Source organism: Patiria miniata, unplaced genomic scaffold (genome assembly GCF_015706575.1).
Source record: "Patiria miniata isolate m_02_andy unplaced genomic scaffold, ASM1570657v1 HiC_scaffold_7, whole genome shotgun sequence".
NCBI lineage: Eukaryota > Metazoa > Echinodermata > Asteroidea > Valvatida > Asterinidae > Patiria > Patiria miniata.
The window spans coordinates 3327756-3345505 of NW_024037074.1; the positions used below are offsets into that span (position 1 = coordinate 3327756).

Sequence of the window (17750 nt, forward strand, 5' to 3'; positions counted from 1 at the left end):
ACCATCATTCGGTATTGTTCGACATAAAAAAATATCATATCCGGTATTATTGGAACATAGTCCAAGCCTACTATAATTGGCATAAAGATCTGTCCACCAATTTTTCAAACAAGGCTATGAAAAATGGACCTTTTGGCCCCCCCCCCCAAAAAAAAATCTGAAACACATGTATTTAGTCATCATGCTTTGATGTTTTCGACAAAGGTGATCAAGGGAAGACAAAAATAAGCTCTGATTACACTTGAAACGGATGATTGATTTTACCAGCTGAATCTTGGTAATCCCTGTGAATCCAGCAGCAAATCTGGCTATATCAATCGTCCGGGCAACAACCAATGTACAGCCAATGTACAGCCAAATCACTCAATCGCCTAACTAGTCTGGGGACATCCGATACTTTGAAAGCTTCTCTTGTTTTCACTCCCCTTCAGTCCAAAAACATTCATTTATTCTGGGCAATAAAAGGCCACTTCTAAAAAAAGGTTTTGTTTTGCAGGCTGGGCAAAACCACAATTTACAGGGTTTTGTGTAAATTCATTCAAATATTAAATACATGTACTTAAATAAAAATTTTGTATTGTACAAGTAGTTTCAAAACAAGATCTTTCCTTTGATTGCGTTGGTACCCGGCTATAATTTTGCACGGTGTGGTGCGTTGTTTATTTCTGGAAACTAAATCGTGAATCATGATGTGCGCACGTGCACTGTATGTGCAAAAAAGGCTTATTTCATCAGCTAGTTTGAACACGTACATGCACATGTAATTTGCTAATTTAAAAAAATGTAATTTGATAATTTTAACGTAATTTGATAATTTTTAAAAATGAACAAAAGGTTTAGATTTGTGCATACTTGATTCTTGGACAAGTAAGGAGGGAAACTTTCAAAATATGGCGTGACTGACAATTTTGTCAAAAGTGGTCCAACTGTTCACAAACGTAACTTTTAATTCTGATGGCCACTGCCACTATTTTCACGGGTCACACATCATACCTCAGACTCTGCTGATGTGGGTTTCACATTCCCCCCCCCCCAATTTCCCCCCCCCCCCCAATTCCCCCCCCCCCTCCTCTTTTCCTCATATTGGTGTCCAGTATGTTGCCGGCTATCGTATGACATCAAAATCTATCCCCTCTTTTTTTAATGTGCCCCTTTTGAGCCCTAATTGTGAAGTTGCCCACGGTTCTAAGCGCGCTCGGGTTTCAACCAATGGGATGAGCTGAATTGTTTAAGGTACGCTCCGGGGCAGAACGGCCCAGTCTGGCGTGTAACGGACACCGATGTATCTTCTACGCACTCAAAATAAAAAACACACCAGATTTCTTTTTTCTGGTTGGCAGAGGCACTCAGGATTGTTTTGCCAGCGATGATTGCCGTCATGTTTCCCGAAAAATTTGCATATCTGGGTCCCGAATTTCAAACGAGACTTGTAATGTACACCTCAGCAAACATTACAGTCCTCAGTATTTGGGTCACGATACATGAAACATGAAATTTGGGTTACGAAACATGAATTCAATCAACTTCAAACATGTTTGAAGTTGATTGAATTGATAAAAGGTGCCCGGAGTTGCGAGAACAATTTAAAAATGTACAATCAGAAGGAGAAAAAAAAGGAAGGGGGAATCTGCAGAAAAACAAAAGCTGTATCAGCTGACTGCCGAAACAGTTCACCATGAAATATAGCAAAAAAGACATTCAAACAGAACATGAACTGACAACCATGAATGTCTAACAACTCACACACACACACAAAATAGAGAACAAAGCCAAAAGCAATGCATGGCTCTGGCGCGGCCCACACGGACGACTCAAAACCTCTCCACCAGATTCTTATCTGACTCAGACGAGCAGACGAACTGGGACACTCTCAAGAGCCCACGATTGATTTTCTAGCACCTAACTGCAGACAGTTGGCACGTTTCCACAACACTTGACACAATTCTTTCTTTTTTTCTCATTTTGAAAAAAAAAAAGCCTTTAGCTGGAGAAGAGAATTTTCAGCATAAAGCTTTGGAGACAGAATGGAGATTCTAAACAATGCATCGGTGTCCTGGTGTATGTAAATTCCAGCTTTATCAAATTATATATCCATTCGTTGACATATCCGCACACACAAAAAATTGAATTAAAAATTATATCAAAAACCAAATTGAAGACCAGACTGAAAAGCCCCCCCGACTAAAATCAATTTTAAATCCACAGTAAGGGAAGGTCTGGATCCCAACACTTGTTTTCTTGCAGATTACAAGAAATTCTTACTGGTTTCAGATAAACAACATGTATGTAAATAAACAAATTTGTTGACATATCCGCACACACAAAAAATTGAATAAAAAATTATATCAGAAACCAAATTGAAAACCAGACCGAAAAGCCACTGACTAAAATCAATTGTTAAATCCACAGTTAGGCAGGTCTGAATCCCAACACTTCTTTTCTTGCAGATTACAAGAAATTCTTACTGATTTCGGATAAACAACATGTATGTAAACAAACAACATAAACAACAGGATTGTTTACCTCTCCTTGAGCTGATGACCGATTCTGTTTCTGTGTCGCTGAGTTTGTCTGTGCTTCCTGGTGCATTCGCACTGTGCAAAGAAAAAAATAAAAGTGGTACAAAAATTATAAGCAATTTTTGTGATTTATAAATCAGTGTACATGTTATGTGAATAAATATTCAAACGTTAACCTTAACCTTTCCTAATCCTACAAAATCCTCCAGGTGGTTTTGGAGGGTTTGGGAGGATTTTTGGAGGATTAATGCTGAATTTAAAAAAATGTCGGTTCATTTTGGAGGATGCATTGTGTCGAGTTCGTAGGCTGTACCCTGCATTGATAAATGTTCAACCATGCATAGTTAAGCCCTGCATTATGCTTGATATCATCCGCACTGCTTCTGAATATCATCGGCACTGCCTCAACCCATTAACAGTGACTGTTGGAAGATTTTGAAGGATTGCGGCAATGGTCTCCCCTCTACTGAAAAAATTTAAGAAATAACAGATAATTTTGGAGGAGTGAGGCTGAATCCAATTTTTACATGGCGGCAACTGGAGGATTTTGCAGGATTGAGGACGGTTCCTAGCCAAAAGGGCCTAGAGGGTTAGGGATAAAAAAAAAAAACTGCACAACCCCTCTTCCGTAACTCAAAATACACATGTAGAGAGCTCCAACCGGACCAACAGCAGAACAGATATGGTAAATTTGTCCGCCATCATGGCGGTTTACTTTTGACTTTTCTACATTTCTGGCCACAGGAAAAAACTACTTGTACATGTAAAATGTGAATGAAATTAACAAGAACATGAACTTGTACATGTTGGCTAACCAGTGCAACATAAATGTACATGTACGTGTACGTTTACATAACATACATGTAGCTTTTGTAAATTTTCAGTGAGGAAAATCACAGCTCTGCAGTTTTCATATCAAACAGAACACTTTGTGCTCCTATATAACTAGTGCAGGTTCACGGGAATGCATAGCTTTTGTACATTTTCAGTGGGGAAATTTCAGCTCTGCAATTTTACAAATCAAACACAACACATTGGTGTGAATACATGTTCAAGGGAATGTCGTGTGAGCAAAATGCAAACAAACATCACATTATGCTCAGACAGAGGTCCCTTTGCTGTACTCGACTGGACGCAGACACTGGCGTGATGGAAGAGATTTATAAGTGCTTCACTCGTGAATTTATGAGGAATATAAATGCAGACGACCGTCGGTGAATTCTGGAAAGATGTGGCAGTTTGAGTTATGACGGCACTGGCCCGGTATGTTCTGTTTCTATGGTGATTCCGCATACATTGTGTCTTGTACACGTGTACATGGTCTGGAGAAAGGCTGGGAATTATCTTGAAAAAAATCGTTTTCATTAGAGATTCTCTCTTGGTTTTTGACCACTCAAACTTACAATGTATTTCTCACATCTTTATGGCTGACCATTTTGATGTGGGTACTTCTTACTTTTTACAATTTGATTCATTTCAAAAAATTTTTTGGGGGGGGATATTAAAAGCTAGGGGTTTTTTCAAACTGTGTTTTTGGTTTAATTTTTTTTTCATATCTTAAAGTCTAGCCTTTTTGTAGCACTATAGCAGGTACACTAATATGTACTGTGTATGTCTTAATTTTTAACAATGGATGTTTTTTACATTTTGCAGAAAAAAATTAAAACAATATAGTTTTCACTAAAGGGTTGAACCCTCATGACTTTCTCCCAAATACACTGTGGGGGAGGGGGTGGGTATTGGGGGAGGGGGTATGGGGGGATTTGAGGGGATGGGGATAACAGCATTGTGATGGGGGTGGGGTGAGAATAAAACCCCATGTTTAGAACTCTCTGTCTTTGTGATAGGGTGGGTGGGGTGGGGTTGGGGACGGGGATGGATAGTGGGGTGGGGATGGGGATAGCTAGGGGTAGGGACTGGGTGAGGAGTAGAGAAAACTTGAATAGATTCAAGCCACAACTATCGGTACATGTACACAATACACGACCAGTCTGAGGCATGCCACAAAATGCCCACTTGCAGCCCATCTGAACTGCATTGCATCATCTTGGCACAAAACGCAACCAAAATCCTGCTAGTGTGTGACAAATTTGCATCAGGTACACGATACATGCAATCGCATCATCCATGCTAGTGTTACCCTATATCGACGCAAACACACGCGCACCCATTCCGCAACACCGGCCTTGGTCCCACGCAATCTCGTATTCAATTTACACCTTTGCGGATCTCCAACTCTGTGCGATTGAGCGAGGGGTCTGACTCAGCCAATTGCCACTACGGGGGACCCAGGCCGGAGAGGTATAATAACCTGTCAATCATAATTAATCTGCGCCAAAGTCTCTCTACAGTATCTGGCAGATGTTACACCTGTTTCCCCTAGTAAATTAAAAGCCCACTTATTTTTGTTTCTTCTGAGACAAGAAGTGAGTGACCCCTGCAGAAGATCTGTAAAGCAGACGACCATTCTCAGGACAAGTCCAATTTTTGGCACAACCCTGGCTCACAATTATATTTCTAGCTGGCTTTTATCGTGTAATTCCAATCTCATTCATTCGTGAATTCATCACTAAGTGAACACACCATTCTTCTTGATTCCTGAGAAACAACCGCTCAGGTGAACATGAGTCTAAGCAGGCAGAGTCCTTGCTTTCTCAAGGGCGAAGGCAAATTTTCTTTTGGTCAGGGACAAAATGTCTATTAGGGGAAAAATATTGATGGTCTAGTGGGAAAGCTGTCAGGAGGGCATAAGGGAAAGACCAGCAGTAATGTGATAACTGCTTCTGTGAATTTCAATGACTATACATTTGTATGTTGTAATATCTGCCTTTGTACATGTCCATTTGTACCAAAGGAGACAGCTACAATTGTGGTAACCTGCCCTGCCCAATGACAACAACAGCATAAGAAGAGGATCATGTTCTTATTAGGCGAAGTAAAAAAAAACACATGTTTCTCGTCCCTGCCCGCTTCCTTTTTGGAGGCTGCCTGGATTTTTTTTGAAATATGCAGTAAAAAGTCCACAAATTCAGTGGTTAAAGCAAATGCATCTAAAACTGTTCATTGTAGACCAATACAACTCTAAATGACACTATAAATATGTTCAGTTCTCTTGTCAAACTTGTCTTTCATTTTAAAAGTGACTTTGAATAGTGGAAACACCAACGGTTGCAGGAAATTTCAAAGGGCGGCCACCTTGAAAAACATAAAACATAAAAAATAAAAAGTCGCTCTTCCTCCTTTTTTTCTTCAAAAACCCGAACGAGAAACATGTTTGGTTTTTTTATTCGGCCTTTTTTTACCAAATTTGTGAGAAGTACATTTTGTACATGTACTGCTTCAGTGCACCAATCACACTCTGACAAGTCTACAGGCCTACTGCGCATTAATCAAAGCAAGTTTCCGCATCAACTACATGTGCCAACCTTGCCATCTTTGTGTGGGCCTGAAAACAAAACAGGTCCACAGGATGCAGGTTGTGTAAACCTTCTGTGGACTAAGCCATGTCCACACTAGGTTTACCCCTCTCTGAAAAACAGGTTTAGAGGCACTTTTGGGTTAAGTTTGTCTGTTGCAAAATGAAGAGGAACACTCAATAAGAACACTCATGAATACAAACTGTAAGCACTACAGTTTACATAGAATTCAGTGCTGTTACATGTACATGTATAATAATGATATGCATACTGCTCTAGGCCTACCAAATGAATCTGGAAACGATTTTTGTCACGCACTTATCTAGGATATTCTGGGAAAGTATGTGCCGAGGATGGGCTGATAAGGGAGAGAGATAGTGGCTGTCTGGCCTTTCAGAGTCCAGGTTTGGTGTGGCTTTGCACTCATGGGGTTTAAAGAGGTATGCAGTTGCTTATGGTGACCGAGGGGGGAAAACTGTTGAAATAATTTTTTTTTTTGAAAAAAATGTTGGCATCAATTTGGAGTAATTTCAATTGTGCTGTAATTTGTAATGCTTCCCTTGTTATTTTACACTAAAGCACTTTTTTCAAGTTTCGGAAATTTTGCCAGAAGTCAAAATTCTTCATGTCTTCAACTATATATACCGGTAGCCGTGTCAAAGTCATGCAATATCTTGCTGGAGAAATGAATATGGTGCATAGAGCAAAGTGGCTTATGGTTACACAGAGTCCAAAACCAGACTTAGGAACAGGGTGCTTGTGTTCTTGGGCAAGACACTTTATTACAATTGCCCCTCTCCAGCCAGCCAGGAGCATAAATGGGTACCTGTGATTCTGTGAAGGGGGAGACCAGATTACGCTGTTCTTAAGCTGTTGCAGGAAACTGGTCTCTTGGCCTGATTAAAGCTATAGTCCATCATTTGCAGCTATCCGAAGAGTAACTGGCGTAATTATTGTTGAAAAACATACTTGGTTGAAAGACAGTAAGGTGACTAAACTCCCTGTGAAATTATTCTTTCTGGCAAGCTGTCATTTTGAAGTAATCAACGAAAGAAGACCTTTCCAACGGTGCTTCTTAAGATGCACTGTAGGAAATTAAAATTAGTAGTTCGTTTTGTTATTCGGCGAAGCGCGTGCAAGCATTGGCACACGCACCCCCGGTTGCTATAATTCATCGGATCAGTGCGCGACATTGCGTAGATGCAATCGGCTCAGTGAGAACGTGTCTCGGACACTGAATTCAGGTCCAAGTCAAAACATGATTCAGCAACTTTTGATTTGAAATTGAGATCCTAGAATGCTGTTTTTCTTGGAATTTACACCTGAAGCTGAGCTGAAACTTCATCAGGTTAGTAGTTCAGTACCATTCTTTAGATTTTGAGCACTTTTGTTGCTTCAAACGGACAAAATGCACAAATTACAAATGATGGACTATATCTTTAACAGGGGTAATAATCGTGACGCGCTTTGAGACTTTGATAAAAAGCACGACATACGCACAACATTATTATTATTATACATGTATGTGTTCAATAATGGTTCAAGGAACATTCTCAGTTTATCTAGCTCCCACAACACAATGTCACACGACTGCACTTTGATACATTCAAATGTGTGTGCCTAGTGTCAACATGGGCCGTGCCAATCACACCTTGTAATTTATGAGCTGTACACTGATGTGAAATGACTGCAATAATTATGTATCCTTGGATCGGTTTAAACATACACTGACATCAACTACTAGGCATTAAATTTATATCACCTAGTACTAAACTGAGAAAATGACGTACAGTTAGCGATGACGTGTTTGTTGATTTCAATGTGGCTACAAAAAGAGAAACCGTCTGTCGTTGCCAGAAACCGCAAAACCATGAAATGCACGTGCATCGTGGGTGGAAGGGGACAAAAACAGTATTTTTGCTGGAAACTGGGCAAATTTATAAAAGTTATTAATCTAACCCCTAATGCCAATAAAAAAAAGTCTCCAGTTTTCTGGTATGGAGCTTGCCCAAAAATTGGTGCGGCGACGCGGCTTTTTTTTTCCCCTGATTTTTTTTTGCCTCAAATGTCGGCTGATGACTGCAAATGGTGCCCAACTAAACTTAGTGCAATTATATGGGAGTCCAGTGCAATGATATGGGAGTCCAGAGAGGCCACATAAAGCTTATTCTTGATCATAACCCCATCCACAAACACGTTAAAATTGTGCAGCAGCAGGATTCCAGTCAAACCAGTGAGTTTGGCGGTTTTGAGACATCATCTTTCATTGAAAAAAAACCTTTTTCATTTTGCCGACGCGCATGGCTACGGCGACGCCCGCGCATACCAGAAACCGGAGACTTTTTTTTTTGGCCTAAGGGTTCCTTGGGACTACCCTGCTAAATCCAACAGGTTCCAATGGTTACTTCCTGCTCAATCCAACAGAATCCAACTGTGCCTAATTTTTAGTTGTCTGCTGGATTCAACAGAGTCCAACTTGGCATAATACCAGTACCCAACAGAATCCGACTCTGAATATGTACATAGTACATGTACACGTACATTTGTTCAAGGGGTTTACTGCTCAATCCAACAGGCTCCAATGGGTTTATAATATAGTTGGATCCTGTTGGATTCAGCAGGTTTAGGGTTAATATAAAAATAGTTAATGGTTTCAGTGATTTGAGGTTGTATTAACCCTAAAGCTGCTGAATCCAACCTTAAATCACTGAAACCTTTAACCATTTTTATTAACTACCGGTAACTAAATTTCAAATCGCAATTTGTGAGAATTTTCTAGTAAAACTAGTCACAGAATCAGCATAAAAATCACAGTACAGGTTTTTCGCTGTTAATTTGCAAGTTCTTTATCTAATTGATGTATGTAATGAATGGCTGCTGATCTACTATGTACATGTACCTGTACATGTACATGTATAGTATGTACTGCCATGATGTACATGTACACATGTCCATTGTACATATGCCACAATCTGTAAGCACTGTGGTCCTTTGACGAGCGTGCTGTATGCATGATGCATGGGTATGATGTGGCACAGTGATAAGGCCATACAAAAATCTGTCTTGTTTCTAGTGAGAATTCCTCTTTTAAAAGGAGTACAGAATTCTTTTTTTTTCTCTCTCTCTTTTTAAGTTAAGTCCTCTTGAAAGATGTTAATTTTTTTTTAAATCGGTTGGACTGAATGTTAATTCATGTCAGAATTTGTTTTTTTGAAAATGAAAAATTGGGGGTGAATAAAAAAAAAGACCAGTTGTTCTTTATTCCTAGATTAAGGCACAAGAAACAAAACATTTTAATGTGCCTACTGAATGTGATTTGATGTCTGGTATTTCGCTTATAATAATGGGCTTCAACTTGAATAAAACATCTCTGTTGAAATGTCATTTCAAATTAAACTTTAGCTACCGAATGACATGAAAGTGGTAGATACATTTAAGCAGCAAGATCGATCATCAGTACGCCCATCTGCCCAAGTTGACATTTTCTTTCTCTCGCTTGCTGATCCTCCGAGAATTAAATAAGAAAAGCAAATTCCAAGTCGTCTTTCAAAGAATTGCAAGTGAGATGGAAGGTCACATTCTTCTCTGGATTAAAATCAACCAGTGAAAATGAAATCAAACAAACTCTGGGAAATAGTAACATTATTGGCGAACAAAATTCGACGCCATTTTTGAGGTGGCACCACATTCATGTGCACGCCCCACACATTCTTAAAGCTATAGTCTATCATTTCGACTAAACTCCCTGTGAAATTAATCTTTCTGGCAAGCTATCATTTTGAAGTAATCAACGAAAGAAGGCCTTTCCAACGGTGCGTCTTAAGACGCACCGTAGGAAAATTTAAATTAGTAGTTCGTTTTGTTATTCGGCGCAGCGCGCGCAAGCATTGGCACGACGCACAGGCGCGTGCGGTTGCTATAATTCGTCGGATCAGTGAACGACATCACGTATAGCTGCAATTCAAAACAATTCAAAACATGATTCAGCAACTTTTGATTTGAAATTGAGATCCTAGAATGCTGTTTTTCTCGGAATATACAGCTGAAGCTGAGCTGAAACTTCATCAGGTTAGTTGTTCAGTATCCTTCATTAGATTTTGAACACTTTTGTTGCTTCAAACGAACAAAATGCACAAATTACAAATGATGGACTAAATCTTTAAAGACAATGTGCGTGCGCATTTTGGTAACACAATTGATCGAAGGAGCCCGGAGTGCTTGCGTACTACCTGAGTGCCACTCCATGCGCCTGGTGCCATCGCAGAACATCCAGAACATGGCTGTTGTTGAATTAGTGGATGCTGATATTGCTTTTTGTACACAATGTATTAAATACATTTATAATATGGTACTTGCTACATGATACAATGTAATACACTTGATATAAAATGTTGACTGAAAAAAACTCCTTCCAAAAATATTGTCACTTAATGCACAGTGAGTCCATTTTGTGGCACATCCATTCATGTGTGAAACAAATGAGCACCAATAGAACTGTTCATATCAATTTCAAGACTATGACAAAATATAGGAACGTGTAAACTATCTAGCAGAAAAACAAATATTGTAACTGATACCAAAAACTGCAGACTTGCTGAAAAAAAATTTACGTGATGGATTTTTTTCTCATAAAATAGTTTGGTTGTGGTACTCGCTGTTATCAGATTCGAACCAGCCAGCCAACCCAGGCAAGCTCAGTGGTTGAGTGGTAAGACGTCTTCACTAGTAAGCAGGAGGTCCTGGGTTCGAATCCCACCCGAATACGCTTGTGAATTCATTCTCACAAGCCCTCAGATAAGACCGAGTACATACATGTACAGTGTTATAAAATACACATCAGTGATGAGCAAAACCTGATAATTTCTTGGGAAATAAAATCAGGCACTTGAAAAGAAACCTAGCAGCCTGCCAGACAAGAAGCTGTCATTCCGTGGGGCCCAGAGTGGCGAGGTCACCCACGGCCTTTTGCATGAGTCACCTGTTAACCGCTCGCATAATTGGAAATTACTCCACTGTTTTCTCAACGCCAATGTAGCTCACAGGCGCGTTGTGGTGGGGGGGGGGGGGGGAGCAAAGTGCGTGATGATGAGGTTGTACAGGGTTTTGATACATATTGGATGTGTACAGCCGTCCTGGTGACATATCAACCGAGCTAGGGACTGGTATATAATTGACTGCCTGCCGTTGTAAAAGGTGAATTATCATACTGAAGGTGGCAACCTGAAGCATTTATGCGCGCGCTGCTGTCTTGACAACTGATTTCTTTTTAAATTTGCAATTCAGGTCTTGTTTTTTGTGTCGCGATTTATATTGTACTTAGCAATCACAGAATGGGAGAGAAAGGAATACAGTATTTGAACAGTGATCTCATGAAAAAAATATTAGAACTGGAATATTGTAATCATTCCAAGGAATTTACCAAAAAGAATCTATATGTTCAAGGTTTTGAATTTTTCATTTCTATTTTTTTTTCTTTTTCACATGCATGTACCAGTATACTGTACAATACCTCACAAATTGGAAGTATTGAAAATATATATTTTGTAAAGAATCAAATTTTTTATTTGGAACACATACCAGCTCCCCCCCCCCAAAAAAAACCCCACTCACTTGGCCCTGCACCATTAAAAGTAAACCAAAAGAGGAAACAAAGTTTTATTTTCATACGGCCAAAATTTATAAACGTTCTGGTATTACAGACTTAAAAGGGAAAACAACTCCGGCGAACTCCCTAAGGAAAATACCCAATACCTAGAACAGTTTCAAATTACCAAAAACCTTACAATTCACTTTTGAAGGGAAAAAAATCCAGAAACTGGCAGCCAGAAAAGGAAAAGAATAGTAGTTTAGGGCATTTCTGTGATTGGGGTCTCTGGGCGGCCCCTACAATACCGAAACCCCCAAGGGGTCACCTGTGTGACCTAGATTGGCCAATAATTGTCTAAATCCGCTACATATGATTAGGAGCCGGACAGCGTGCTTAATACTAGCGACGATCTATTGTGAAATGTACTCTACGGCTTACATATTAGCTCATTCTTCATCTAGCACTTTCAGGGACCCGTGTGAGTGACCACTGATAAAAAATAGCTGAAAACAGCTGGAAAAGGTGTAAAAAAGCTGAATTTTGGAGATCTCCTATACTTTTTTACACAGCAAGTGAGGGGAAAAAGCTGAAATCCAAAACAAAAAAGCTGAAATCAGCTAAAAAAGCTGAGATTTCACACCTTTGCACTTTGTGTTGGAGCCACATGTTGTAGATACACATCCATGGTCTCAAATAATTTTTTTTTTCCATTTAAAGAAAATTAATCAATTCGAAAATGCATTTTTCAGGATGACACATTTCAAGGGAACAGATGGTATAATTTTAACAGTTTTCCTCAGTCAATGCAAAAAGAATTAAAAATTTCCTGATTTATTTTTAAAAACGATCACTTAAATCTTGAAGACTATCTCTCCACTCAAGCCAGGTGTTATGCTGTAGAGTCTCATCTTAAATTACTCCAAACAAAATCCGAAGAGCCTTCAAGTCAGATACAAATTTAAATAAACACTGCGATCACCGAAATGAAAATTCCAGAACACATCCGGCCTGCATTCAACAGAATAGCTTGTGCTGAATTTCTGTGGAATGTGCCCTACTTGAAGCTTCATGTATATTAAAGACCCCTTAAAATCAAATCTGCTGGTACCTTGAAATGGGGATTTTGAACATGAAATCAACATGCACTGCTGAATAATAATCAAGAGTTAGGATATTTTAAATAGACTGCCAAAAGAAGAGGACATTACGTGGAATTCTTGAAATCCTCCACACTGCTCCAGGATGTCACTGGCTCTGCCTCAACATATTGGCAGTGGTTGCTGGAGGATTTTGCAGGATTGAGGCAGTGGTCACCCCTCCAGGGACCACATTTACGAAAAAATGGATAATTTTGCAGGATTGAGGCTGTATATGCAATTTTTACATGGAGGCAGTTGGAGGATTTCACAGGATTGAGGTTGCATCCTTGCAAAAATGCCGGAGTTAAGGTTAAAGTGCTACCTCTATGATAACTGTATCTACTGGTACATGTAGTAGACTAACACAGCTGTATTATGGACATCTTTGATAGTCCAAGACAAGGCCGTGCTGTCACAATCCATACTTTCCGCTAGAAAGAAGACTTTATATTAGGAGTCCAGTTGCTACCTCAAGAAACATTCCCCAATGTCTACCAAACCAGCTGTCCGATCCCAAGATGGTCATTAGGCGTGCCTGAGGTGGCTTTGATGGGCCTGTCACAACATAACACCCTATAAACAGAAACCCTGCCCAATATTAAACCCAAATGTATCTCATCAACTGCTTCTAGTTCCAGATTCGATGTACAAAAATGGCAAGGAAAACTGTGTGGCCTACTCAACTCGCAAGGTCCTTGAAGGACAGGCTGCTTGCAGAGAGTGTACATGCATGGAGCTCCGTGGTGAAAACTAAACAAAGTTTTACTGCACACCAATGCACTCATGTCCTTTCTCAGTGATACGAATGTGGTGAATTATGAAGAAATTGCAATGATTGTCGATAATGTCGGTCTCTGTCACGTGTTGCATTTCGTCTGCTGAGAGCACTTGTAAAGTTGTATGAATATTGAGAAAGTAACCAAATTTCTTGCTACCAGATTTGATTTGGCCAAAAATTTAAACAGTTCCTTCAGTTACTAATATAGTGTGATTCTGAATTCATGAAAAATGCAGAATTAAGCCTAACCCCTAGGCCCTTTTGGCTAGGAATCATCCTGAATCCTGCAAAATCCTCCAATTGCCAGTGCCACCATGTAAAAATTGGATGCAGCCTCAATCCTCCAAAATCATCCGTTAGGCCTATTTCTTGAATTTGTTCAGTGGAGGGGTGACCTTTGCCTCAATCGTTCAAAATCCTCCAACAAGCACTGGGTTCGGTTGAGACAGTGCCGATGACATTCAATCAAAAGCAGCGCAGATGATATTGAGCATAATGCAGGGCTCAATTATGCATGGCTGAACTTAAACAATGCAGGGCACACAGCCTACGAACCCGACACAACGCATCCTCCAGAATCAGCCTCAATCCTCCTCAATCCTCCAAAACCGCCTGAAAGATTTTGGAGGATTGAGGAATGTTAGGGTTAAGGACTCTCACTCAGTGCAATAATGACAGCCATCAGAATGGTGTCGTGCAAGTGAAAGCAGTCTATGGCACTGACAAGAGTCAAGGAGCTATACCTGAGCCCTAGCCTCACTGCTGTATTCTCTTTTGCATGCAACATTTCAAATTACGTGACTATGGCTTGCTATTTCACATGCGCCTGTGCATGGCCTGTGGAAGCCTGACCCAGCCATACTCCACTGCCTGGGGTTGTCAATGTGAACAAAAACCAATTAATGTCAGATCTTGGGCTGTTATCGTTGAGTCAATTAGACACAGGTCCCCGCTGTTTACGACCAACCGCACAACAAACAACCTAGTGTTTCTGCCAAGGCTGTGCAGGAGTTCATTCAGAAGTCATAAAAACAAGTCTTGTGGAATTTGTCACGGATGAAATATGCACCATTAAAGACTGGGCACGAAGTCATTTAAATTGTTAAATTGAGATTTTCGGGGAACCCATTAAAATGGGGAATTGAAAAACTCAATCCATAGTTTTGGCCCAGGCGGGATTCGAACCCACATCACAGGAGTGGCAGGCCAGGAAAGTATTTCGCCGTCCACAAACAGAGTCCTTAAAGCGACGGAGGGTTTGCGGAGCGGGTAAACCTTCCCACATGCACGTCCCAGGTCCACTCTTCAAACTCGTCACTAGCGTTGAGGATTTTACTTACTGGAAAGAAGGCGGTCGCGAGTCGCCGATGCCGCCCGTCCGTTCCATGGGTGGCTGCATGTCTGAGGGTGCTTCGCTTTGGCATTGCGACCCCGTGTCCGATGGCGCTCCTGTGCTGCTGTCGGCCGGGACGAGCTACAGACAGAAATGATGAACAAACAACAATCAGACACCGGGTGAGAGGTTTTAAACAAAGTACATAGTAAACGTAGAGCAGCTTTTGAAGACACATTTTGAAAAGTGAAACTTTAATATTAATTGCTGCTTAAATAAAAATGTCAAACCACTACTGTGGTGAAGGCAAGCATGATATTGTTTGTACATGATTGTCTTAAAACCTCTCTTCTTCAAAAAATAATAACTATTGAGCTGTTTACTTTTTTTTTGTGCAAATTCTGGTGGAATATTTTTCAGGGTGCTTGAGGAGCTCCTTCATGAGATTGTATAATTTTGCACGTACACAAAAATTGAAAATGAAAGCAGCACGTACACTTTCTGTCTAAAATTTCTACAAATGGATGACAAAAAGTCTTTTTGACAGAGCCTTAATTAAATCTCTGAACAAAAATTACAGCAGTGGTAAAGTACAGCTGCATACACATACTAAAGGTTGCCATGACAACAGTACAGACCAATCACACAAAAAAACCTGCAGCTTCACAAACCAGTAAACAAAGGCATTCAGTTTCCCCAACCAAAACAATCCCCGTTCACAGACAGGCCTGAGAAATCTCAAGGCTGACTTAATTGTCGCTTCTCATTATAAAACCCCTCACAATTCAATGAAAAAATATGCCTAGATCCCGCATTGACGTCATACACACCAAATGCTATCCCACCTGAGAGTCAATGCCTCTGGTCTCTCCCCCCCCCCCCCAATGACAGTTTAATGTGTGACATCGCGGCACGCTCTATTTACTATACGCACAGAGCGGCTGGTTTAGAAATAAAGCCACCACTGAAACAAATTACCCACAGCTCTGCTAATATAATTGAGAGAGCAATTTCACACTTGGCGGGTTCTTAACTCAAAGGGAAGACAGGAATATGGGGCAGATGACTTATGAACAGTTCTGCGACCTCGACGCGCAGTTCTGGGGATCTTGGAACTCTCTTCTGATTTTTATCTTTCATAATGAAATTATCAACACCCTGATACGAGGTCTTGCAGAAAATTTCAAGAAAAAAAAATTCTAACATTTCAAAGAAATTTGACCTTTTTGAAATTTGGAAGCATCCACAACAGATAATTGGTGATTTGTTTAAAAATCTAGTCTAAAATATAATGTGCATTGAACACGCAAGAAAAAAAATCCAGACATTGACATGCCGGCATTGCTTGATCATTTCTTGGGGAATAAAATATGATGGCTTGATATTTCGTGTACAATGACTCCCAGATACAAACTCCAGAACTCTTTTATTTTTTTTTTACCTCTGGTTATAAATCACATGATGAGTTTTATAAACTTTAATGCACTCATTTCAGTAACTATATATTTTTTTTATAGTGAAAAAGGACTGGATAGCTTAGTTGGTAGAGCACCGGTACGACATTCCAGAGATCGGAGGTTCAAACCTAGTCCGAAAATTTGGGACTCTCAATACTGTGTATGAGAGTCCCAAAACTTAAAGGGAATATACATCATTTGCTTTTGCTGTAATTTTCAGAAATGGATGGAATTGGGGGGTTGGAAATATATAGCAAATATAGTTACACTGACTTTTTTGAGGTTTTGGGTTCGAAAATGCTATAAAAACCAAGAAAAACAATCATTTTCCTGTAGTCTGGTTCCCTGACTCCATTTAAGAAGAAACAGAGCAGTTTACATATATTGGGGAATTGTAAGGTCAGGGAACCAGTCTAGCTGGCTTGTACCCGTTCATAGGTGTGTAATCAATTGCAAACAAGCGCGATGGTCAATTGGGGCCAGTATTTGAGAAAAAAAGCCAGTTTTTTCCAACGCTGATCGGCCGATCAGCGTTGGAAATTGATACAAAAATACCACTTTTCTTGAAAATGACAGTATACCAGGTGCCATGATTTTACAGGATGCTTTACACTGTCATTCACTAACAGTCCAGCAAGGTATTTCAAAATGATTTGGTAGTTTTATTTTTTGATGTTTGCAAATGTTGTATTTTCCCTTTAAGGTATTGAATACATGCAAAACAAGAAAATAGACTGGCACCTAAAACAACCAGTCCAACACAGCTTCAGTACTGCATCAATCAACCATGCCAAAAGAATTTAAGAAACATGTGGCATGAAGCGGGAACTAGTCTCAATTTACTACACATTTCTCCATAGTCAAGCCACCAGACTATTGACACTGAATGAAGAGGTCAGTCTTTTCAAATAGTTGGACCATGGTTGGACATGTACCAGTCTAGTATTTAGCCCCATTTTGAAATCTGTTGACTTCCCTCTCATGTGTAAAATATTGAAGAAATGTCTCCTTTAAAAATTGAATTGAGTCTGCAAACTTGGTAGGTGAAATACTGAGGACATTTTCTTTGCCCCAGTGGAATGTTTGGAGAAATTTGCTGGCTAAACTGTGAGTAAAGTGGGCCTGATTTAGTTTTGCACGTTTCAGAGCACTCCAGAGCCCTGTCTGGTTCAATCCCTGCTCCAGTCAATTTTTCTTTGTTCAAAGTTTATTTTCGACAATTTGAGTCGTTTACTTGTACATGAAACAAACATGTTTCACTTTATTTTGATGATACCTTTTCTAAAAGAATCACATGTTAATTGAGGAAAAATAATCCACACAACCCCCCCCCCCCAAAAAAAAAATACCATCCCAAGTCAAGATGGTCCCTCACAGACACGCCACAACAACTCCAAAGAAGCAAGGCAAACATAAACTCCACACCAGTTTTGGAGAAATCCCTAAGCTACCCCCTTTAATCTCAGATCAATCAAGCCCATAGAAATGCTTCCCCCTGATGGACATGGCCTGGCACAATGG

At 40.0% G+C, this 17750-nt stretch overlaps 1 protein-coding gene across 1 annotated transcript in view; it reads right to left on the minus strand.

The window, feature by feature from the left end:
• The window catches only part of LOC119746324 (segment polarity protein dishevelled homolog DVL-3-like), a 65749-nt gene that overhangs the window by 34576 nt on the left and 13423 nt on the right, over nt 1-17750 (minus strand). The window contains exons 3-4 of the mRNA XM_038223206.1: nt 14780-14913; nt 2524-2594 (exon numbers count right to left, since the gene is read on the minus strand). Of these exons, the coding sequence (XP_038079134.1) occupies nt 2524-2594; nt 14780-14913 (205 nt within the window). The remainder of the gene's footprint in view (nt 1-2523; nt 2595-14779; nt 14914-17750) is intronic.